Source organism: Macaca thibetana, chromosome 18, assembly GCF_024542745.1.
Source record: "Macaca thibetana thibetana isolate TM-01 chromosome 18, ASM2454274v1, whole genome shotgun sequence".
NCBI classification, from domain to species: Eukaryota; Metazoa; Chordata; class Mammalia; order Primates; family Cercopithecidae; genus Macaca; species Macaca thibetana.
In genome coordinates this window covers 33,629,237-33,653,783 of record NC_065595.1, presented here as the reverse complement: position 1 = coordinate 33,653,783, position 24,547 = coordinate 33,629,237, and the positions used below count along the sequence as shown (strand labels likewise).

The 24,547-nt window shown below is 38.9% G+C and overlaps 1 protein-coding gene across 12 annotated transcripts in view; it reads left to right on the top strand.

The window, feature by feature from the left end:
• KATNAL2 (katanin catalytic subunit A1 like 2) overlaps window positions 1–24,547 on the top strand; it is a 138,105-nt gene that overhangs the window by 67,413 nt on the left and 46,145 nt on the right. For 10 of the 12 annotated variants that reach the window (XM_050768159.1, XM_050768166.1, XM_050768165.1 and 7 more), the window contains 3 exons: window positions 11,770–11,840; window positions 20,456–20,622; window positions 21,971–22,013. In XM_050768159.1, the coding sequence (XP_050624116.1) occupies window positions 11,770–11,840; window positions 20,456–20,622; window positions 21,971–22,013 (281 nt within the window). The remainder of the gene's footprint in view (window positions 1–11,769; window positions 11,841–20,455; window positions 20,623–21,970; window positions 22,014–24,547) is intronic. The other 2 variants (XM_050768160.1, XM_050768170.1) reach the window with 2 other exon arrangements.

Sequence of the window (24,547 nt, the reverse complement as noted above, 5' to 3'; positions counted from 1 at the left end):
TTTTTTTCCATTATTAACTGAAGAAAACTGGGTGCCGTTTGCAGAATTTTTAATACTAGGAAAGAAATAGAAGTCAGCAGGTTCCACATCATGACTGTAAGGTGGATGCCTCATGATTTCCCATTGAAACTTTTGCCAAACTGCCCTTTGTTCAGTGAAATGCAACAGCAAGAACTTTTTCATGATTAGGTAGAACTCTCTGATAATGGTTTTTCTGCTCATGCTTTGGCTAATTTTCTCAAAAATTCTGTTAGTAAGCCCATTTAATGATGGTTTGGCCCTTCAAAAAGTCATTTAGTCGTATCTTTTGAGCATTCCCCAAAACTGTTACCATGACCTCTTCCCTTGACTGGTCCTCTCTGTCTTTGACTGGAGTGCTGCCACCTTTTGGTAGCCATTGTTTTGTGCTCTTTCTTCAGGATCATCCAGTGTAGCCATGTTTTATCCCCTCTTACAAATCTTGGAATAAATATTTCTGGATCTTCTTCCACCTGTTTTAAAACTTTAAAGAAATTTTTACTCTTGTCTCTAGCTATTATTGTTGAAACAGATTTGGTATCTGGATCGGACTTTCGTTTTTCAGTGACAATTATTAAAACAGGATCATTTGAAATATAGTATCTATGTTTTTTTCTCTTCTGTTGTTACTTATTTGTCCTCTCAAATTAGGGAACACTTGGTCCTATGTTTCTGAGCATAGTTGACCAATTCTGACATTGTATGAAATTCAGCAAATGTCTTTTCTGGATCTGTAGACGCTTCTTTTGAGATTTCTAGTATTTTGTTGGATTGTACAGCATTTGAAATTTAGGAAGTTTCCTGGCAGAGCCAGGAGATAATCAGGAAACAAACAAAAAACAAATTAGAATGTACAGGTATATATAGTCAAGCTTTTAGGTGAATATTAGATGCAGAGACTGTAAAAGAGAAGTATAGAAAAAACATTGAAAATAAGAGAATAAGAGATGTGTCATTTTTAACTGTTTGTTTTTGAGATGGAAAGCTTAATGCAAAATTTGGATCTTATTACTGAAATTGAAATGAGCTCATGCAAATTAATCTCCATAGCACCCGTAAAAAGGAAATTAAAAGCACTAATGTTGCATGTGGTGTATATACAGTAACATTTCCTAAATATCTTCTCAGTCTAAAACTGGGAATGATATTCAATGCTTCCTTTTCCTCAGGCTATGGTATCATAGGATTCAATTTTGAATTTGATAATGGAGGTATATTTGTGGCACAATAGCCCACAAAGGAAATGAAAGAAGAAGAAAACCGCCAGATTATTGAAACATACAAATGAGACACCTAGATTAGATGTTCACTTCTGGGCCTTCTTTCTTTGTACACAGAAATTAATGGGCATGTACTTGTGTCCATTTCAGGGGCACACCATCTCTTACAGTTTAAATAGAACTTTTTTGGGGGGAGTGGCTCATTCTTAGTTTTTTTTAATTCAGAAGATAATTTTCTATGTTAATTTGAATGGCCTGGGCAGAAAGATGTAGATCTGGCCAACTTTATACCTTTAATTAAGAAATTTGTAAGACTGCATTTTTTGTTTTCAGTAACAGAAGCTCATCTTAAATATTTAACACTACATTTTGAATAGTGTTTTTAAAACTCTCTTTCCCTATTTTACTCGTACTGAATTCTGAATTTTTATCAATCTTATCTCAAAATAAAAATCATATTATTATTTTAAGACCTGGTCACCACAAGTAAAAGCTGCTTCACAGTCCACATAGTATGAAAGCCTTTTTTTTTTTTTTTTTTTTTTTAATTGGAGATGGGAGTCTCCCTGTGTTGCCCAGGCTGCTCTCATCCTGGGCTTAAGTGATCCTCCCACCTTGGCCTCCCAAATTGCTGGGATTACAGGAGTGAGTCATGGTGCCCGACCATGGAAAGCCATTTTTGATGCAGCCTCATTACCAGACAGGGTTCTAAAGGACTCAAGTCAATCCCCATTATAGAGATAGACTGTTTTGCAAACTGAGATTCTAATAAAAAAAGAAAGTGGAAATTATTTTGATTGGAGTTGAAGTAGCTACCATTTTGCAGAAATGTAATCAAAACCCTAAGCAAGCCTCTCTGATAGGCTATTCTTTCAAAAGTATGATCAACATTGCTCAGATTTGTTTAGGATTAAGAATTAGACTTCTGTCTCAAGAATTAGAGCTTTTGCTTTCTTATTTATCCTGATCAACTGTGTTAATTAGGTCAGTGGGTTACTGTTTAAATGATTCTCCAGGGATTCTAAAAAGGAGTTTGAAGGAAATAATTCTGACAAATGTTCCAACTTGCTTTTATTAGGGTTGCTATGAAACTCACTATCCTATCCATGGGTAGTAGAAAATAAACTGTATTTTTCTGTGTCTGTGTATGTGCATGTATGTGCACACATGGAGTATTTCTATAATACAGTGTAATTGATCCTCTAGAGTATAAACTGCTGAGTGATATCGCTGGGCCAACAGGTATGTGCATTTTTCTTTTTGATAGATTTTGTCAATTTGCTCTGCAAACGGGTTGTACCAAGTTACATTCCCACCAATTGTATCTGAAATACAATATTCTTTCAATACCTTACCAAATCTGGATGTAAAAATGTAAAAAAATAGCTGCACTTTAAAAAATTTGAGATTCTTATTGAAAGAAGCTTATTTTTGTACCAATAAGCTGAAGAAGTATGGACAATACTTAAGGTGGTTTCTTCAACTTTTATATGCATTGCAAATTATTATAAAACCCAAAAGAAAAATGGTAAAGAGAAATGTCTGCTGTAAATGAACATGTGAAGATTCTGAACACAGAAATGCCTGTGTTACTCTTCTGTTCAGTAAGTCTACTCCTGTAGTCACACTGGTGCAGCAAGGTTGGGTAGTAATAAGGTGTCATTGCTACTCTCCAAAGCAGAAACAGGCTCTGTCTGGGGGCTGGCAAAGCAGGCCCTCACAGTGCTATGTGTGATAACCAGTTCTTTTACCCCATCATTTCCATCTTGAATAGCTTCAAAATATTGCCTAGAAAGATTTATATTTTCAGTTAGACTATTTATTTTATATATCAAGGCACAATTTTATGTAGATTATTTATATTTATTTAAGACTTCTTTTATCTGCCCCCTCCCACCTTTTGCATTTTAAAACATCTTTATTCATATACCGTACAACTCACCATTTAACATGTACAATTCCATGACTTTCAGGATATTCACAGAGACATACTTCCATTGCCTTGATCAATTTTAGAACGTTTTCATTAGCCCAAAGAGAAATTCTGTACCCTTTACCTGCCATCCCCTCCACCCCCAGCCCCCTGCAGTTCTCCCATCCTCCCAGTCCTCTCCTCCCCACTTTTAAACGTCTCTTCCGGGATCTTTTTTTCTGTTCCTCTAATAAATCTACTGAGTTTTCCCTAATGAGTTTTTCATCCCACTAATGAGGGCCTTCCTCTGGGTATATGCGTGTCTGTGCACACATGGAGTATTTCTACAGTATAGTGTAATTGACCCTCCTCATCTTTAAGAAATTCGGCCAAACCCAGTGCAGTGGATCCAGTACTGAGGAGCACACAGAGGACACTAGCTACTTTTTCTCAGTGACCTAGTCATAGAAAATATTTGCACAAGTACATGTTTCAATTAGGAAGAAGCAAATGCTTCTAGAGTGAAGGATAGAGAGACTCTGAAATGCATGAGCAAAGCAACTAACAGCTGTTGGGCACCCAGCAATTACTATCCCTAAAATTGACTTAGCACCCCCACAGTTTTCAAAGCACTTCCCAGGCTTTATTTCATGTGATGTACAGGACACTGCATTAGAACCTCTAATATGGAGGGATATGGACCTTGTTAGAAATGGGACCAGTCAGTGTCCAATACAGTCTCTAGGAAAATGTAGATTACTTTCATGGCTCTTTAAGCCAATTTCCATCTTTGCATTCTCAAAGACTTTTACATGCATATAAAATAGATTAGCTTTATTTAGCTTTATTGCAACTATTCAGCAATTAAAAGACATAATCTCTTGTAAGACATACTACTCCTGGTGCAGCAGGGTGACTAACCTTTTGAAGGAGGTCTAGCCAGTAACAGCTTTGAAATGGTCACTAATATTGTGGGAAATTAAGCTTGAGAAATTGTAAAAGACATCATTCATTTGTTACTGAGTTAGGTCAACTAGGAAAGAATGGCTGGTAGCCATAGTTGTTTGTTTCTGGCAAGTTTGGCACGCAGGTTTTGGTAAATTAAAATAGTGGCTGTGCAGGGTATGAATCTTAGGAAATAATATTAAAGTAGTGGATTATCTCTGGTCTGGAGTGAATATAAATGGGTGGGAGAATGATGAGGAGGAGTTGATGAAGGGAGGAGCATTGACCCAGAAGCCAAGATTCTGCTTTCAACTATTTGGGCTTTTCAGCAAATCCTTAATTCTTACAGATCTCAGGTTCCTGAGATTCAGATGATCTCCAGGGCCCCCTGAGATTCAGTAATTTCTAGGTACCTTTTAGACTTAAAATTCTGGACCAAAACTCCAAACATAGGTTTGAGACTATAAATTTACAAACATATCCCATCTATCCTATTTCTGCCTATTTAATATGCAGTTATAATTTTATTTTGCAAACTTGATATGGACTGAATTCTATGATGGTTATCATTTTTATTATGCAAACAATGGTCACCTCGGAATGACCTCAATTTCATGAAGAGCTCCCCCTCCTAATACACTAGATGGCACTGTAGGTGAGGCAAAGTTAATTACAAAAAAAAAGGAGGGAAAAACTGTGATGGCCAATGTTAATTTTGGCAAATTAGAAAGGGTTCAGTCTTCACCAAGAGCTGTCATGTCAACATCTTCAGAAAGATGAGTGGAAACTACAAATGTCAGATATCTTTAATATCAAAATACTATCATTTTGTATAGTGGCTTTCAAACTTTTTTTTACTGTGACCAACTGTAAGACATCTTAGACTGAAATTCAAAATTATCTCCCTCACATATACCTACACACAAATGCAACAAAAGTTTCCTGACTCAATACTAAGCCTTCTTACCTGTTATGCATTCTGCAATAATTCTATTTTATTCAACTATGCTTCTTATAACTGATTAAGTTGACTTTATGACCTATAGTTCGAAAAAAAGTGATCTAGTAAACCTATCAAGAAATATCAATCTTCTTACCACAAAATCGTATGTGAATAAATATAAACAATTTTTATTATTCAATTATACCTTAATAAAGCTGAGGGGGAGGGAAGAAAATAGAATGAGAAGAAAATTAAATCAACATTTAATGGGAAAAATAAATACAGAAATAGTCTCTACTTGGCATTTGTCACCATGCCAGGTGCTGTGGGCAACTGGAAGTATTTAATGCTATTTCTGTTTTCTGGGAAAAAGAAGTTACTTTAAGAGACATTAGAGAAGAAACCTGTAAGGCACTTTGAAATTGTGCCCAGATAGACCAGAAAACCATAGAAACAGATAATTTACATGAAAATTTCATGGAATAGCTGGAAAATTTCTAACTCTCTACTTTAATATGGGGAAAATTACATACTGTTGGACAAAAGTAGTCACCAAAAATAGATGTGTATTTCGTTCATATAAAGTTCAAAAATGAGAAAAGTGAACAAAGGTATTTTTTAAGAATACAGACATAGTTGGTAAAAATCAGAAAGAAAAAGTGACTGATAAGCACAAAATTCAGGCTGGTCATTATCTCAGGGGGGAGGGAGGGGAACCATCTGCAGGGAACACCCAAGGGGGCTTCTAAGATATTGAAGGTGCTCTGGGTCATAATCTGGGTGGTGTTTGTTTATTATTAAAAATGAATGGATGTGTTATACACTCATATAAATCATATATATATATATCTCACAATAACAGAAAATATAGCAAAGAAGACTACTGTAATTGCCTTCTTGATTCTTTCTCTCTTGGTAATTTGTTTTTGGGTTTGTTAACCATTCCCCCCATCACCGCTGTCTTCAAGGACAGAGATAGAAATGTTCCCAGTGACATTGTTTCAGAGCAGACTGTTGTATGCTTTTAAAGCTCTCCTTAATGTTATCAGATCTGTCATTGAGGATTAATTTGGATTTTAGAAATAGCCAAATCTCCTAATAGTATTTGTAAATTGGAAGAGACATACATTTACATAACAATAGAAGATTGATTAAGTTATGGTACATTCTCTGCATACATTAAAAATCAAGTATCATAAAAACATTTAATGCCTTGGAAAAATATTTATAAAATATTATTTTAAAAAACAAGTTATCAAATCACATGAGAGTACACTTTGTAAGAAGACTTAAAAAAATATAGGCTGGGTGGAATGGTGCACACTTGTAGTCCCAACTACTTGGGAGGCTGAGGTAGGAGGATCACTTCAGCCCAGGAGTTCAAGGCCAGCCTGGTAACATGGTGAGATCCCTATCTCTAAACAAATAAAATTAAACTTTAAGAAAGAATGTGACCAAAATGTGTTTTTTTTCTCATGGTTTTACACATTGGACCAGTTTTCTACCATGATTATTTTTGTAAATGCAGCTTGGGGTAAGACTGTGGTCATTAATCTATAATGAATACAATTTTATAATAAGAGTTTCAGAAATTTTTTGGGCAATGGAATAAGAATCTGATCTGCCAAGGAACTAATTTGAAACCATAAACATCCATTTAAATACAGTAGTACTGACATGTATGTTTAAAAATTAGTCACTGTTTTTTAAAAAATAGAATTTATTTTTTAGCACAGTTTTAGATTCACAACCAAATTGAACAAAGTATAGCGAATTCCCACGTACCTCCCCTCTCCACATGCTCACCTTCCCCCACTGTCAACATCCCAAAATACAATTACATGTTGTTAAATCGATGGATCTACACTGGCATCATTATCAACCAAAGTCCATTTTACATGAGGGTTCATGCTTGCTGCTGTATATTCTGTGGGTTTGGACAAATGTATAATGGTGCATATCTGTCACTACAGTATATCATATAGAATGGTTTCGCTGCCCTAGAAATCTTGTACTCTACCTGTTCATCCCTTCCTCCCCACAACCCCTAGCAATCACTTATCCTTTTACTGTCTCTATAGTTTTGCCTTTTCCAGCATGTTATATATTTGGAATCATACAGTATATAGGCTTTTCAATTGGCTTCTTCCACTTAGTGATATGCATCTAAATTTCCTTCATGTTCTTTCATGGTTTGATAGCTCATTTCTTTTAGCTCTGAATAATATTCCATTGTCTGAGTATACCACAATTTATCTATCCATTCACCTACTGAACGACATCTTGGTTGCTTCTAAGTTTTGGCAATTATGAATAAAGTTGCTATAAACATCCCTGTGCCAGTTTCTCTGTGAGCATAAGTTTTCAACTCATTTGGGTAAATACCAAGGAGTGCAATTGTTGGGTCAGAGTAATTGCTAAGAGTATGGTTAGTCTTTACTTTAAAAAAACCTGCCAAAGTGTCTTTCAAAGTGTTTGTACTGTTTTGCATCCCACCAGCAATCAATGAGTTTCTGTTGCTCTACATCCTTGCCAGCATTTGGTATTTTGGATTTTCACCATCCCAGTAAGTGTGTAGTGGTATTTCACTGTTGTTTTAACTTTCCATTCCTTGATGACGTGATGTTATCTTTTCATATGTTTGGTTACCATCTCTATATCTTCTTCTGTGAAGTGTCAGTTCATTGTTTTGCCTGTTTTTAAGTGGATTTTTTTTTTTTTAGTGTTGAGTTTTAAGAGGGTTTTTCTGTGTTTGTGTATTTTGGATACCAGTCCTTTATCAGATACATCCTTTGCAACTATTTATCTCATTCTGAATCACTACATTTTATGTCATCTATTTTATAGGTTCGAGGATTATATTTTTAAATCTCTTTTTCTTTTGGACTTCTGAGAGCCCTGAGTTTTATTTATTTTAGACTAAATTCAAAGCAACAACTAGCTTTTGAATGGCAGAGAGCAAAATCAGTCAAACAAATGGTAGTTACTATGCTCCCTTCACAAACATTTTGAAACACAGGTTGCCTTATTTGTTGTGTTTTCTAGCACACTGAATAAGGGATTATCATCTTAAGCAACAAAACTTTCTATTTGAATTCTTTTGGATGGATATGTTTATAAAATAGGTTACCTGCCTACTTACATTGCAAATACTGAGCATAACTGAACCTCTTCATTATGACTTTAAATCATAAGATAAGAGAATACTCTAAAAAACAAGAATAAGATGCTATGAAAAAAGAAAGAATCAGAGAATAAGAAGAAGCTCCTGGAAATTAAAAATGTTATTATAAATAAATTCTGCTAAATAATACTTCTGCTAAAAAATAAGGTCAAGGAAATTGCTCAGAATATAGAACAAAAGAGACAAAGGAATGGAACACTGTGGAAAAAAAAACTTTAAAAATCTATTCAGGATATCTCCTATCCAATTAATAGGTATTCATAAAATTAAACCAGAGAAAACACAGGGAAATAATTTACCAAAGAAATAATAAAGAAGCTTTCAAAAAATGAGAATATGAGGATTTCTAGCTTGACAATGGCTAGGCAGTGAACAGAAAATGATCCACACCAAAGAAATTGTGTAATTTTAGAACCCTAGGTTTAAAAATGAGATCCTAAAAGTTTCCTGGGAAGAAAAATTACATTACATGCAAAGGATCAGGAATCATAATGGTAATGTTATACCTTTTCAGGCTGTCAAGCTTGAAGTAAAATAAAGACACTTTCAGGCATACAAATTCTTCCATTTATCTCCCATACACCTTTACTCAAGAGAATGTGTGCTATTAAAACAAGAGAGGGACCAGAAGAGAAAGACTCAGTTTCTAGGGGATCCAATGCAAGAAAATGTCAAAGGGAAATCCCAGAAACAGCATCTATTGCAGGTCTAAGAGTCATTCTCTAGAGCAGAATGGGAGGATAGAGGCTCCAAGAGGGAAGCAAGAGGTGAGTGAGTAGAAAGGACACAAAATCTATGTATTTGATGGCATGGAAAGTGATATGAGATGTGTTAGTGTTTTAATTATTAATAATAGGTATGTTGGAAAGTAACCTAATAAAAATGGGGTGGTTATTCATTTCAAAAAAATGTACAGAAATGGAAAAGTAACCATGGTATTTTTGGCTCCACTGTGAACAACTTTTACATGGTCCTAATAATGTAATCAGCAAATACTGATCCAACTGTAGGGAAGGATAGTTTGAAAAGGGTGTAAGACAGCTTAGTTCTCATCTATCTTAAAGGAAGTGAATAGTTAATGCCTAACACACATATCATGAAACACTGATGTATTATTTAGAAACATGGTAAAAATAATTAAGGTTGTTCCCTCTAGGGCAAGGGTGTCCAAACTTTTGCTTTCCCTGGGCCACTGTGGAAGAAGAATTCCCTTGGGCCACACATAAACTACACTAACACTAACGGATAGCTGATGAGCTAAAAAAAAAAAAAAAAAAAAAAAACTCATAATGTTTTAACAAAATTTACAAATTTGTGTTGGGCCACATTCAAAGCTATCCTGGGCCACAGACAAAAAAGTAGAGAGGTGATTGCCAGGGGCTGGGGGCAGGGGAGACGTGGAGTTACTCTTTAATGGGAATGAAGTTTCAATTGGGGAAGATGAAAAATTTCTGGAGATGGATGGTGGTGATGGTTGTACAGCAATGCGAATGTATTTAATGGCACTGAAATGTACACTTAAAAATGGTTAAAATGATGGCCAGGTGCAGTGGTTCACACCTGTAATTCCAGCACTTTGGGAGGCTGCAGCAGGTGGATCACCTAAGGTCAGGAGTTCAAGACCAGCCTGGCTAACATGGCAAAACCCTATCTCTACTAATAAAGTACAAAAATTAGCCAGGCATGGTGGCAGGCGTCTGTAATCCCAGCTACTCAAGAAGCTGAGGCAGGAGTAATCGCTTGAATCTGGGAGGCGGAGTTTGCAGTGATCAGAGATCACACCACTGCATTCCAACGTGGGTGATAAGAACAAGACTCCTTCTCAAAAAAAATAAAAATAAAAATAAAAAAATAAAAAAATAAAAAAAATTTTAAAATGGGCCGGGTGTGGTGGCTCATGCCTGTAATCCCAGCACCTTGAAAGGCCAAAGTAGGAAGATTGCTTGAGGCCAGGAGTTTCAGAACAGCTTGGCCAACATTGTAAGACTCCCATCTCTACAAAAAATATAGAAATCGGCCAGATTAGTTTTATTTAAGTGGTAGTGTGCACCTGTAGTCCCAGCTACTGGGAGGCTGAGGCAGAAGGATCACCTGAGCCTGGTGAGTGCAGGGCTGCCATGATCCCTGATCACACCACTGTACTCCAGCCTGGGCCACAGAGTGAGACCCTGTCTCAAAAAAAAATTTAAAAAGAAAAAAATGGTCAAAATGGTAAATTTTATATTATGTATATTTTACCACAATAAATAAAGCAATATTAGAAAAAAATTTAATAATTATTTGATTTTCAAGTAATTATATGCATATTTTAATTTCATTACAACATTAATTTTTAGAAAGCTCTGCATGAAAGCCTGAAAAGTGTTTTTTGGTTTTTGGTTTGCTTGTTTTTCTTTTTCCTTTTCTGTTTTTTTTTTTTTTTTTTTTTTTTTGAGACAGAGTCTCACTCTGTCACACAGCCTGGAGTGCAGTGGCAAGATCTTGGCTTGCTGCAACCTCCACCTCCCAGGTTCAAGAGATTCTCATGCCTCAGCCTCTTGAGCAGCTGGAATTACAGGTGCATGCCACCACCACTGGCTAATTCTTGTATTTTTTGTAGAGATGGGGTTTTACCATGTTGGCCAGGCTGGTCTCGAATTCCTGACCTCAAGTGATCCGTCCACCTTGGTCTCCCAGATTGCTGGGATTATAGGTGTGAGCCACTGCACCCAGCCACTGTAAATTGTTTGTATGTGTCATGAATATAAGTGTCCACAGATTTTATGATATAATTTAGGCCACACAAAGACCTTTTATGGCTTTTGTCTAGTTCTTACCTATATTCTCCTTAGATAAAGATAGATAAGTTATTTTCAAATAAGGGAAGTATTAGTGAACATGATTATTTTGTGAATACATTTCGGGGCAATGTGAGATACCAGATTCCTAAATGTAGCACATTAACACTGTGAATAAATGCATGGATTCATCTAGTTTGAGCAAAGACCTTATTATACAGGAGTTGTCCTTTTATGGCCTCTGCTATTCTCAATGGCTATTCTAAATGCTTGCCTGTGCAGTCACCCCTGAATGGTTTGTGGGAACTCATCTCTGCATTTGGCAGGGACTGGGTGGGGCTCTGAGTGAACTAGAGATATAGTAGCAGGTAAGTGCCTGTGTTGTCACAGATGATTTCTGGCTCGCAGCTGATTATCTTTTTCTAATCACTTTCCTTAACCTGGTCCCAATAGTAGTAGATGTGCATTTGTTTCCTCACGATTATAAGCAATAAAAGGCCGATTGGCTCGGCAGGAAGAAGTTCAAGTGGTAAAGAGCAATCCTAATTCAAATCATTGTCCCTTAAGTTTACAATTGAGAAGGCAGCTGTAAGAAGAAAATAATGATGAAAAACAACTTTATGTGTCCTTAGAGACTTCAAACTGCTTTCCAGCCTTTAAGTCATGCTGCTTGGTTTTGACAGGTTACATTTACCTTCCAGGGTTTATTGCTGTAAGAGCAGTGTTATTTTTTGTTGTCATCCTACCTAAATTTTCCTCTTTGTTCACAGTGCGAGATGAGGACAGAAGCACGACGAAAAAATCTTCTCATTTTGATTTCACATTATTTAACACAAGAAGGGTATGTTACATTCCAAACATTTATAGAGATGTTTCCTCTTTCTCTGCTCTCTACTTTTCCAGATACATACTTTTAAATAGAATACACTTTCTTGTTTTGAGCAGTTCTATATTTACAAAAAATAAAGCAGAAAGTACAGGGTTCCGTACGCCCCTTCCCTTTTCCAGTTTCCCCTCCCAGTGACATCTGTATTGATGTGGTATATTATTACAGTTGACGGGCCGATACATTATTAACTGAAGTCCATAGTTTACATTAGGGCATACTCTGCGTTATATTGTGCTGTGAGTTTTGACAAATGCATAATGGCCATGTATCTGCCAATATGGTACCATACAGAATCGTTTTGCCATCCTAAAAATCCCCTATGTGCCACCAATTCCTCCTCCTGCCCCAGCAACCCAGACATACACTTTTTCTTTTTTGAGATGGGGTTTCATTCTGTTGTCCAGGCTGGAGTGTAATCATGGCTCACTGCAGCCTCTAACCACATCCCCCTGCTCCCAGCCTCTCCAGTAGCTGGGACTGCTGGTGTGCACCATCATGCCTGGCTAATTTTTGTATTTTTTGTAGAGACAGGGTCTCACCATGTTTTCCAGGCTTGTCTCGAATTCCTGAGCTCAAATGATCAGCCCACCTCAGCCTCCCAAAGTTCTGGGATTACAGGTGTGAGCCAGTGCCTCTGGCCTCAGACGTATGCTTTTATTGCCTCATTTACTTAGGTATTTTTCACATTAGATATTGAAAACTTTTTCAACAGGTCTATCCAGTACATAAAGTACTTTTCCTTTCCTCTACACATTTGAAGATAGGACAGAAATGAGGTTTTTCTGTAGTCTCACTGCTGGCTATGTACACAAGATAACTTTCTTAATCAGTTTTCCTTTCCTGAAAATAAAGGTATTGCATTTACTTGGACAACCTAAGCCCAGCTCTCTTCTTCCTCGCAATACCCATTCTATAACTGGCAGGGTGAGGAAATTTAAAAACTTTTGGGTTTGGCCACTACCTCATTGAAAACACACAAGCAGTTACAGTGTTGGATGGTATAAGAGGAAGAGAGCTGCTCCACAAAGTGTTTGAAGGGCACTATCTACTTTATATTCACTTTTCTTTTCAAATTTCAGTCAGGAAGAAAACATGTAGGTTTCAGACTAAGAGCTTACAAACTTTTTTTTTTTTTTTTTAACAGATGGGGGTCTCACTCTGTTGCCCGGGCTGCATGATCATAGTTCACTGCAACCTCTAACTCCTAGGTTCAAGGAATCCTCTCAGCTCAGCCTCCTGAGTAGCTGGGACTACAGGCACATGCCACCATGTCCAGTTAATATTTAAATTGTTTTTAGAGACAGGATCTTGCTGGTGCTCAGGCTGGTCTTGAACTACTGGCTTCAAGTGATCCTCCTGCCTCAACCTCCCAGTCACTGAGATTAGGGCTTTAAAACTTTTGAGTTAGAGCAGTGGTTCTCAATTAGGGTGATTTTGTCCCTTGGGGGATACTTGGCAATGCTTAGAGTTCTTTTTGGCTGTTGCACTGGCATCTAGTGGGTAGAGGCCAAGGATACTGCCAAATGCCATCTGACGCACAGGACAGCCCCTACGACAAATAATTATCTGGCGTTGAATGTCAACAGCGCCAAGATGGAGAAATCTGGAGTTAGAGCAAGAAAAACCAATCAATTTTTGATATTTTCCCAAAAAGTCTGATAAGCATCTTTTCCTCCATTAAACAAGGGAGCTACTGGAACTAAAAGTCAGTTTTGAGGTTCCAGTGACCCTAGTCCTGGAGAGGCACAAAGGAAAAAAGTGAGGAGGGCAGGAGGCAGTTGACAAGGAACTGAGAGTTCCCATTGTTTCTCTTACCCATGCCAGCAACCACTGCTTTCAATAAACCTATTGCCCCCTAGAAGGGATGACCATTTTAGAGACTTTGAGGAATTTTTCTCCACATTTTATAGTAGATATTGGGGTATCTATTTTATACTTGAAGAAATTCAGGCTTAGAATAGTCAAAGATTGTGTCAGGATGTCACCTGGGTCTAAGTGGGAGAACTTTCCAGGCCTATCCTGACCCAAAAGCCTTCCAGGTCCTTATTTTTTTGCTCCAATGTTGAAGATTGCTTTTGCTTGAGGATCACATCAGAAAAATCATAATGCGGGTGGGCTATGTTTTTTGAGGTTTTTGTTTTGAATGATGATTTTTTTTTTTTTTGAGGCAGAGTCTCGCTCTGTTGCCCAGGCTGAACTGCTGTGGCACGATCTCAGCTGGCTGCAACCTCTGCCTCCCAAGTTCAAGTGATTCTCCTGCCTCAGCCTCCTGAGTAGCTGGGATTATAGGCGGCTGCCACCATGCCCGACTAATTAATTTTAGTAGAGACGTGGCTTCACCATGTCGGCCAGGCTGGTCTCAAACTCCTGACCTCAGGTGATCCATTCACCTCAGCCTCCTAAACTGCTGGGATTATAGGTGTGAGCCACCACATGCAACCTAGAATCACGATCTTTTGGTCTTTTTTTTTTTTTTTTAATTTCAATGACACAGCCCTTAAGAGATCCTGAGAACATGTGCCCTTAAAGTCTTTTAAAGAAAATGAAATCTCTGCAATTGAACTTAAGCATTTTAAAAATCATTTGTGTCATTAAAGGATCTGGGGTTCTTGTTTTTTGCGTTTTTTTCCCCCAAAATTTCAGATATATGCATTTGGTAGTTTCTTTCAGCACTCCGTACCATCCTGAGTAGCAAACAAATCACGTTGTAGCTAGATTTCTGAATGGAAATGAGAAATTGAATTCTCTATGGACTTTTAGTTTTATGGGGGAGTTTTGGTTGTGTTTCTTGATTTTATTTCAGCCAAACATGTCTGCTTTTGATTTTTTTTAAAAAGTAAAATTGGTCTATATATATGTTCACCTTTTAAATGTAAACGTTTAAAAGTAAGCATTTATGTGTTTCCATAACTGACATCTGATGAAGACCTCATTCTCTCCTCCTCTTCTACTCTCCTCTTTTCCCTCTTTTCATACTCTTGTATTGGTTCTAATAAATGGTAACTTTTCAAAAAAAGTTAGATATATGCACTTGATAGTCAATTATAACACTGTACCTTTGAACAAACTTTGTTACTGAGTAATCTGATTTATTTTCTCCCCTTGGCTGACCATGTAAGCTGCTTAATTGCAAAAAGTAGCCTTTCTCATCACACTTAGTATCAGAATTTTGAGAATGACTTTTTTCTTATGGTAAATATAATGAATTGCAACATCTTTAATACAAAAACTTTTCTTACTCACCTTGAAACACATGATTTTATCAGACACTTCTCTTTCTGGTGTTAGGGAGATATATTTTATTGAGAAAATAGCTCATTCTTCCCACATTCCCACCACCCACTCTCAGACTAGAGAAATGAGTGCCCCCATCCGATGGTTAGCAGGCAGGCAGGCCATCAGTCACTTCTCAACGTAGGCTCATACTCTGTATCTCCATATAGCAGTGGGGAGGAATTGAGCCCCCGAGCAGGGCAGGGCTGACTTTGGTCTTTTCTGTGCCTCTGTTTCTCCATCTGGACTATAAGAGTGTTCCTGAAATTGACAAGCCAGACAGTCTGCATGCAGGTAGTGGGCTGCTCCGCTCTATTCAACGGGCACTTAAGAAAAGTAACCCCAAGGGTAGCATATGAGAAAGCGCTAAGTGTCCAATCTATGACAGAGCTGTGGGGCTTGTTGTCATAGGGACAGCTTCCAGGATATGCAGATAGACTTAGGAGCCATTGGGAGCCAGACTATTCTCTTTTCTTTTCTTTCCTTTTCTTTTTTTCTTTTTGAGACGGAGTCTTACTCTGTCTCCCAGGCTGGAGTGCAGTGATGCGATCTTGGCTCACTGTAAGCTCCTCCTCCCGAGTTCAGGCCTTTCTCCTGCCTCAGCTTCCCGAGTAGCTGGAACTATAGGCGCCCGCCACCGCGCCTGGCTAATTTTTTTGTATTTTTAGTAGAGACGGGGTTTCACCGTGTTAGCCAGGATGGTCTCGATCTCCTGACCTCGTGATCCTCTCTCCTCGGCCTCCCAAAGTGCTGGGATTACAGGCATGAGCCACCGCACCCGGCCCAGACTATTTTCTTTCAAGTGCCTGCTCTACTCTTTGCTAATCTGTGATCTTGGACAAATTACTTATTCTCTTTGTGCTTATTCTCTTTGTGCTTCAGTTCCCTCATCTATAAAATGGAGTAATGGGGTATAGCTAAGTATCAGGTAGATGCAGTTATTACGAGGATTAAATATGCAACATGCTTAGAATCATGCCTGACAATTACACTTATACTTCTATTATTGATAGGATTTGGGTTTTATTCTCTTAATACTCAACTTGGTTCAGCAAAGGACTTAAAGAAACTGGAGGCCGGGTGCGGTGGCTCAAGCCTGTAATCCCAGCACTTTGGGAGGCCGAGACGGGCGGATCACGAGGTCAGGAAGTCGAGACCATCCTGGCTAACACGGTGAAACCCCGTCTCTATTAAAAAATATAAAAAACTAGCCAGGCGAGGTGGCGGGCGCCTGTAGTCCCAGCTACTCGGGAGGCTGAGGCAGGAGAATGGCGTAAACCCGGGAGGCGGAGCTTGCAGTGAGCTGAGATGCGGCCACTGCACCCCAGCCTGGGCGACAGAGCGAGACTCCGTCTCAAAAAAAAAAAAAAAGAAACTGGAATGTGGGCTTGGCCCATTTTATATCATCTTTTGATGGAATCTCAGCTCTATCCAAAGAACCCTGAGTTAAAATACTTCAAGGTGCTTTTCTAAGTGTGTGAAACACTTGAAAGGGTAGTTATACAGAATGGTAATAGATGTGAAAGAGTTTCGTGGTCAGGTACGCTTGGCAGATATTGGGTTAAACTAAACAAGGTCCCTTATTTCAGGACTTCTCAGACCATCTAATTTACTATGTGCAATAAGAATATCATAATAAAGTCACAGTATTCAAGGTTTTGCAAACCAATTTGGCCAAGGTTTTTCTGGGGTTTTCTTATTGTGGTGGTGGTGGTGGTGGTGGTGGTGGTTGTTTTGAAGACAGAGTCTCGCTTATCATCCAGGCTGAAGTACAGTTGCCCAGTCATGGCTCACTGCAGCCTCAAATTCCTGGGTTCAAGTGATCCTCTCACTTCAACCTCCTGTGTAGCTGAAACTACAGGTGTGTGCCACCACACTCAGTTTATTTATTTATTTATGGTAGAGATGGAATCTTGCTATGTAGACAGCTGGTCTTGAACTTGTGGTCTCACGCAATCCTCCCACCTCAGCCTCCCAATTAGCTCGACTGCAGGTGCGCACCACCATGGCTACTTTTTGTTTTGTTGTTTTGTTTCGTTTTTTTTGGTAGAGATGAGATTTAGCCATATTGCCCAGGCTGGTCTGGAACTCCTGGGCTCAATTGATCCACCTGCCTTGGCTTCTAGAGTGCTGAGATTACTGGAGTGAATCACTATGCCTGGCCTAAGAAACTCTTTTTTTTTTTTCCTCAGATCATCTTTAGAGACTGGTTTTCCACAGATAACTTTGAGAATGCTATCTTCCGAGATTAGCTGACTCTTATAAAACTTAAACTCAAGATGCCAGGCCCCAGCACTGTGAACATAGTAACAGAATCTCAGTAAATGTTACTTGCATAGCTATTGAGGAACTTACTAGAATGTAGATGGGTAGAATAATTAGAAACCAAGACAAAGCCATTTTCACAAATAATCCCTGATTTTTTCTTACAATGTATTTTTTGTTCCACAAATTGTATCAGAAAGAAGAACTGTAAAAACAAAAAGACAAAAATAAAAGTCAGATGTAGTTGTTAAGGCCGAGTTTGCTGCTTACAAAGCGTGCATTTTTCCCTTCTGCCACGAGGTGGCTCTTTGTATCTGGAATCAACGAAAGTTCTACCAGAACTGATCATTTTCCCGAAACCTGCTGGAAAAGGGACAAATGAGTGGATTATCAAAATGAAAATGAACTATAGATAATTTTAAGGACATATAAGCATCAGTAAAAGAGATCTAATGAAGTTCTACAAATTCAGCAAAGAGGATAGATTACTGTGGATTAAAATAAACAATCAGGGAAAGATTTGTAGAGAGGGTGGTGTGAGCTGGACTTAAAAGATGTATAGAATATGAATAGACCGATGTGATGGTAAGGCCATTCCTGGCAGAGGCACAGAGGACGAAGGGGCACAGCCTAAGTGGAACAATTAAGTAAACAGGAAGACCAGAGTTTGAATGCGTGAGTGAGAATTGGTGACAGCAGACAATGGAGGGTCATGGATTCTGGTTCTTCTACTAATAGTCCTCCATATCCATCTTCTCGGGCTTAGGTAATATTAGTAGCCTCCCCATCTCTCTCTTGTGTCTTGTTATTACGGCCCAGTATTGCACACTACTTGCTGAACACTACTCTTCTTAAAGTCCCGTCCTGTCATTCTGTTGGTTAAGAATCTCTAGCGGCTCCTCCTTCCAACCACGTCAAATTCAAACTTCATTCAAGCTCAGTGCAACAGGAAAACATAGGCAGTTTTGTTCTTCTGACCAATTAGTTTAGGAAACATGGGGCCTGCCATCATTTATTCTTGTAATTTTTGTTCAAGCTAAGACTCTATGATCTTGGAAAGAGTTCAGAATATAATGTTATGTCAGTAAAGGTTACAAGCCATCTGTAGTGCATGTTTCCATCTTCCATCTTCTTTCTTTCCATCCTTCCTTTATCTCCCTTTCTCTCTTTTTGTTTTTGTTTTAGAAGTGCATATGTATAAGTATATGTATGTATTTCGTTGTTTTAAAAGTTTGGGCCAGGTGTAGTGGCTCAGGTCTGTAATCCCAGCACTTTGGGAGGCCAAGAGGGAGAATCACTTGAGACCAGAAGTTCGAGACCAGCCTGGGCAGTATGGCAAGATCCTGTCTCTACAATAAAATAAAATAAAATAAAATAAAATAAAATAAAATAAATAGCTGGGCGTGGCAGCGCACACCTGTAGTCCAAGGTACTCGAAAGGCTGAGGTGGGAGGATTACTTGAGTCCAGGAGTTCCAGGCTGCAGTGAGCCAAGATTGTGCCACTGCACTCCAGCTTAGGTGACAGAGCAAGGCCCTGTCTCTAAAAAGAAAAAAAAAAAGTTAAAAAAAAGTTTGTAAAAACAGAGGAAATGTTAGTCATTTTCTCTGAGGGGCAGAACTTTCTTTTGATTTACCAGTATTTTCTTGTTTTTTGTTAAGTGAATATGTATTACTCCATACTAAAGTTATTAATAAAAAACTGATTTAGTTTTTCTCTCTGTCAAATGAGGATTAAGACATGGTATAGAAGCATAGTGAGACATGAAAAAGTATAGAAACTGATTGACTAGAGTCAACTGACTGTGGTTTGCAACTTCTTTAAAATTAGCTTAGGAGAGATACATACATTTCAAGGTCATTGAAAATAATCATGGCAACCTCTTTCAAGAAAGTTCAGTCTAGGCATAATGGCTCACACCTGTAATCCCAACACTTTGGGAGGCCAAGAAGGGAATCGCTTGAGGCCAGGCATTTGAGACCAGCCTGGGCAACATAAGGAGATCTCGTCTGAAAGAAAGAGAGAGAGAGAGAGAGAGACAGAGAGAGAGAGGAGGGCTAATAAAAAAGAAAGTTTTCTCTTTCTACTTTCCTGGATCTAGATTCAAATGAAACAGAAAGAACTCCAACCTGCAGCAGAAATCTGAATCTGGGGTCCTTGGATGAGCTGAATCTGGGGTCCTTGGATGAGCTCCTGAAATTATATGCTAATTTGCACATGTGCACACTTTTCAGGAGAAAATTGTTGGTTTTAAAAGAAGTTAAGAACTAAAATTTAAGACCTGCAGAGTCTTTCTTCTTTCAGAGGATTTTGAGACAGAGCCCTTGCTTCTAGTGCTAAGGCCACTTAAATTGGACAGTTTTACAGGTGAACAAGTTAAAAATGACAGTGAGGAACCAAGGTCAAGGTGCTACTTTTACACAGAAACACCCTGAAGTGCAATGTGTGACTGATTAAAAAATTACCAGAAACAAATCATACATTCAAAGTGGATGTTATCTTAAATGAAAGTTCTTTGATGATCTGGATTGGTAGATCTTTGGAATTTCCTTCAGTGCTCAAGACCTGTTCATTTGAATTACTTCAATGATGGCAAATTTGGGTTGAATTTGGGTTTTATCATTTTGCCAAATGTTACCTAAAATGAATACCTGTGAATAGAGAGGTAACCAAGTTTGGGCAAATACCCATTTTAGGCTGCAAATGAGTAAAGACAAATAGCAAGATATTTCTTGGTTGATTTACTTATTTGACTTTTAAGCACTTCCAAAAACATCCTGAACAATGGTAACATCACCAGAACAATAATGTAACTTTCAAAGGCAACTGCTTTGAAAGATAATAGTTAAATATACTTAACAAATATGGGGCTCTGTATAGGCAAACCTCCTATGCACATACTAGTTTTCATCTAATGTGCTATATATAGGCTTACTTTTTGTATTGCATCCCTTTAGACTTGTAATGCCTGTTAGCCATTATTCTTTTCATCTGAGTTAATTTCTTCTTTTTCTTCTGTGAAACTGCCAGATATATCGATACAGCAAATGCTTTGGAGCAAGAAACTAAACTGGGGTTACGACGCTTTGAAGTTTGTGACAACATTGATCTTGAAACTATTTTGATGGAATATGAGAGTTATTATTTTGTAAAATTTCAGAAATACCCCAAAATTGTCAAAAAGTCATCAGACACAGGTACATGGCTATTTTCTAGAGATAAGGCTTTATCTCATCTGTAAAATGAGGGTATCTTTCTCATCATATTCCCAGATAGATGGAGACCCTCACCTTGAACCAAAAGAGTAGGCCAGGAGGATTGTGTAGCCATTCTCATGTCCAGCACGGACAACTGAAATATGATTATCTGGACATTGACATCCCTTTAGTCATGTTGGCATTTGTTTGAGAAAATGTGTTTTCAGGCAATGAAAGCAAAACCCCAGTGTATCATAGGTACTTTTCAGATGATTAACATTACTTTAATTTCTTTAGAGATGAAAAGAGCTGTTGGAAGAGGAAAAATGACAGAAGACTTTTTTTGTTGTTAGGAGACCTATTATCTGTCTTGAAAATAACTACGAAAATGAATATTGGGGAAGCTAATAGCTCATGTATAGATAATGAAAAGCTTTTGAAAGCCATCAATCCAGATAATGATCAATATAATACAAAAACCCAGTATAGGTTAGCAGTCAACGAGGCTGGCTGGAGGAAAGATCTAAAGTGGGGGCCCTGTGCTTTGTAGTAACATTGACTGAGAAGTCTGTAAGTGGGGGAAGTAATTATAAACCAAGGGAGATCATTGTCCTGTTTACAAGGCACTTGTTAAGCCACAGACTTTAACATTTCATGTAGGGACCGGGAAACCAAGAGGAACATCAGTTTAAAATAGCCAGGGCCAGATCTCAGAGCTAGAAAAGGTCGAAGAGGTATTTTATCTGAGCTCCCTTCCAATGCAGCATTCAGAGCTTGACTTCCTTGGCAGGTGGTTAGATATGGGTCTTGAAGAGACAGCTCAGACTCCTAACTACAGGGTGATCAGCACTGTTAGGGACATGATCTCACTTCCAGTTGGCTAGTTCCCATATAGCATGATACCCAAATTCTCCTATGATATTGGACACATTGTTTTTATTTTAACTTGCAGAGCATGACTTAAGTCTTCCCTGCCAGATTCGTGCAATCAACCTGGTGTCCCATGTAACACAGCAAAATGGTGTCAAGTTCATGAAAGCATAACAAAATGGTAGTTGTAAAGCTAGCCTATATTGGAGTTGCCACCAGGCCCATAATCTCTGACACGTTTAATATCTGAGCCCTTTGCAATCTTTCTCTGTGAGGAGATGCTGGAGAAGCTCCGGCCCCTTTCTCTTCGCTGGTAATTTCAGTTCTCTCTAGATGAGAATAGCTTAAAGTCTCTAGATTCCAAAAGGTTATAGCACAGATTTTAAGAACAATGCAAAAAGGGGAAACATACCTGAAAAAATCACTTTGTCACTCTTAAAATTATTTTCTTTCCCACCCAATGTCTGTTTTGTCACAGCAGAAAATAATTTACCACAAAGAAGTGGAGGGAAGACCAGAAGGTAAAGTGAATGGTAATTCATTTTAATCAACTCGGCTCGAGGAGCTTGTGGGATCCCTTTCCAGAAGCTTTGCCAGCACAGCTCCGTGACTGTCTCCCAGCAATACTGACTGCAGTCACGTGACCTGGCCCAGCCCAGGACTTCTCTCATTACGGCTGCTCCAGATTTGGGCCAATGTCTGTCTACTCTCCTGGTTTTACTGTAAATAAGTGCATCCCATGATGCTCTGTCTTTCCAGGCCATGTGATATGAAAAGTCTGAACCTCAGAGGTTAAAAGACCCATGTTCAACTCCTGGCTCTGCTATTTACAAGCATGGAGCAAGTCTCGGACACATAGTGAGTTCCTGGCACACAGTGAGCACCCAAGAAATATTATTTTCCCTCTTTTCATCATTTAGTCAATTTTAAGCACTCCCAGATCAGATGTCCTCACCTGTCTGAAGATCAACAATGAGCCAGGAGGTGCCTTACACTTCTGCCTTCGCCAGTCCTGGCCTGCGGGAACCCATTCTTCTCTTGCTTTTCCCCCCTGTTCACAGCTCATCTTGCATTCCTTTCTCCAGCTTCTCAAGTCCAAATCTCATCTGGGACTTGTAGCCTCTGATGGGAGCCCCTCTGTCTCTGGACCTTTCTGGGTACACACTTTCTCTCACAAGGCCCCCTACTCTTGCCAGTGTCCTTCCCATTCCTCTCTCCCCACTCCCACAGACCCCTCCACTGTCAGGGCTGTTCAGAAATACCCAGGGGATCAAGGGTGCTGCTGCCAGGTGCCAGTGAGGGCCAGCTGTGGGGCATCACAACCTGTGGGCTGTTGCTATTACAGTAGAGCCAAAACCTCATGGGAAGATGCAGCCATCCAGGCAGTGAACAAAGTGTGTAAAATCTTAAAATGCTCTTGGAAAAAGAAAAGTTAGATTGTAATCACATGCAACTTATTAGGCCCTCAAGAGGTATGGATTCTGTTATGCCCCTGCTATATTCCCTGCCCCTGCGACTCCAGTTCCCTTGTTCCAGCCTCAGAAAGAAAGGCCTAGGACACCTCACAGGGCTGGTGGGCACAGCTTACAAAAATGGCCGTGGAGCCCACGCATGCTCCACGATCCGACTCGTCGTAATAATCGGCCTCGGGCTACCTTTGCTTTGTGCTATTCTGTAGGAGGAGTTTTATTGCTTTGACAAAAGTGTTATTCTTTTATTTATAGTTTCCACAAAGCTAGTCAGACGCTGGTAATACATGGTAACTGCTTATGCATAGAAATCATGAGGAGCATTTGTGGCCAGCTTCAGAAGGCTTTTGGATTCTGATTATCTTTCTGGAACCTTCTCAGCATTCTTCCCTGGCAAATGCTTTGTGAGTGAATGGTGTCAGAGTGCTTTGTTCCCTTTAGGGATGGAGCACGGTGGCCCATTTGACAGCGTGGGGGCTCCTCAGCTCCTCTCTGAGTAGATGTTTGTATGTGGCAAGTGTAAAGATTGAATAGCAAATGGTTAGAATCAGGAGGAATAACTAGGAAAATAATGAATGATGTTTCTGTGGACAATTTTATACTCAAATATAGTTACTGAAGTGAGACATGTCATGAGACTGGCTATTAGCAAATCAAAGTGTCTTTTTCTAATCTTGGAAAAGATTTATAATCCCCGCTTAAAGACTTGCTGATGAACCAAAGGAGGAAAGGTTATCTAATGTGATGGATGACAGAACTGGGATCCCAAAAGGTCTTGGCAATTCTGGAGATGGGTTCAAAGTAACAAGATGAAATTTAATAAAATAAGGTTTAAGCTCTAACAAGAATTACAACAAATAGCTCCTCCATTATAAAATCAGAGAGCTGGAAATCTCAGTTTACCTGGGCCAACAGTGAGACACGAGTGCTACTATGGTCCCAGCCCCATCAATAGAAATACAATGTCCAAAAAGTAGGAGGTCACACTATTCTGGAAGGTGACCAGTTTGAGGAAGAATCTGGGAGCCAGGTAACTTTAGGAATGACTGGAGCAACTGGAGATGTTGAGCTTGAACAGAGGGTTGGTGGAGGGGGGCTCCTTAGAACATTGCAGGAACAGGCTTCAGTTCACCCTCCAAAGGGCAATTGGGCCTTTTCTGCCAAATTCCACAGGGTGCACCTAGGACTAATGGCTAAAGTCAAAGCAGAGTGAATTTGGTTCCATGTTCAGAGGAATTTTACAATCCTCAGAGCCGATTGAAAATGAATTGCATTGCTTTATACATTAGAGCTCTTGTATTTTGGTCGTGTTAAAGCAGACCTTGGGGATCAGTTGCATCCAATGGGAAATCAAAGTGGGAAAATAGAGTCCCTGTTTCTTGCCAGCTCCACAAGGATGGGGAGGCAAGTTTAAATACAGACACATACACACACAAACACATAAACACACACATACACTTCCACACACACATATAAATAACTTCTCTTAAGTCAATACTATTAATATAAGTTTGCATTTGTGAAATGCTTGGTTTTCATTTCATAGTTATTTCATTTTTGTGCCAGCAAAAGGGCGGAGAAAGACA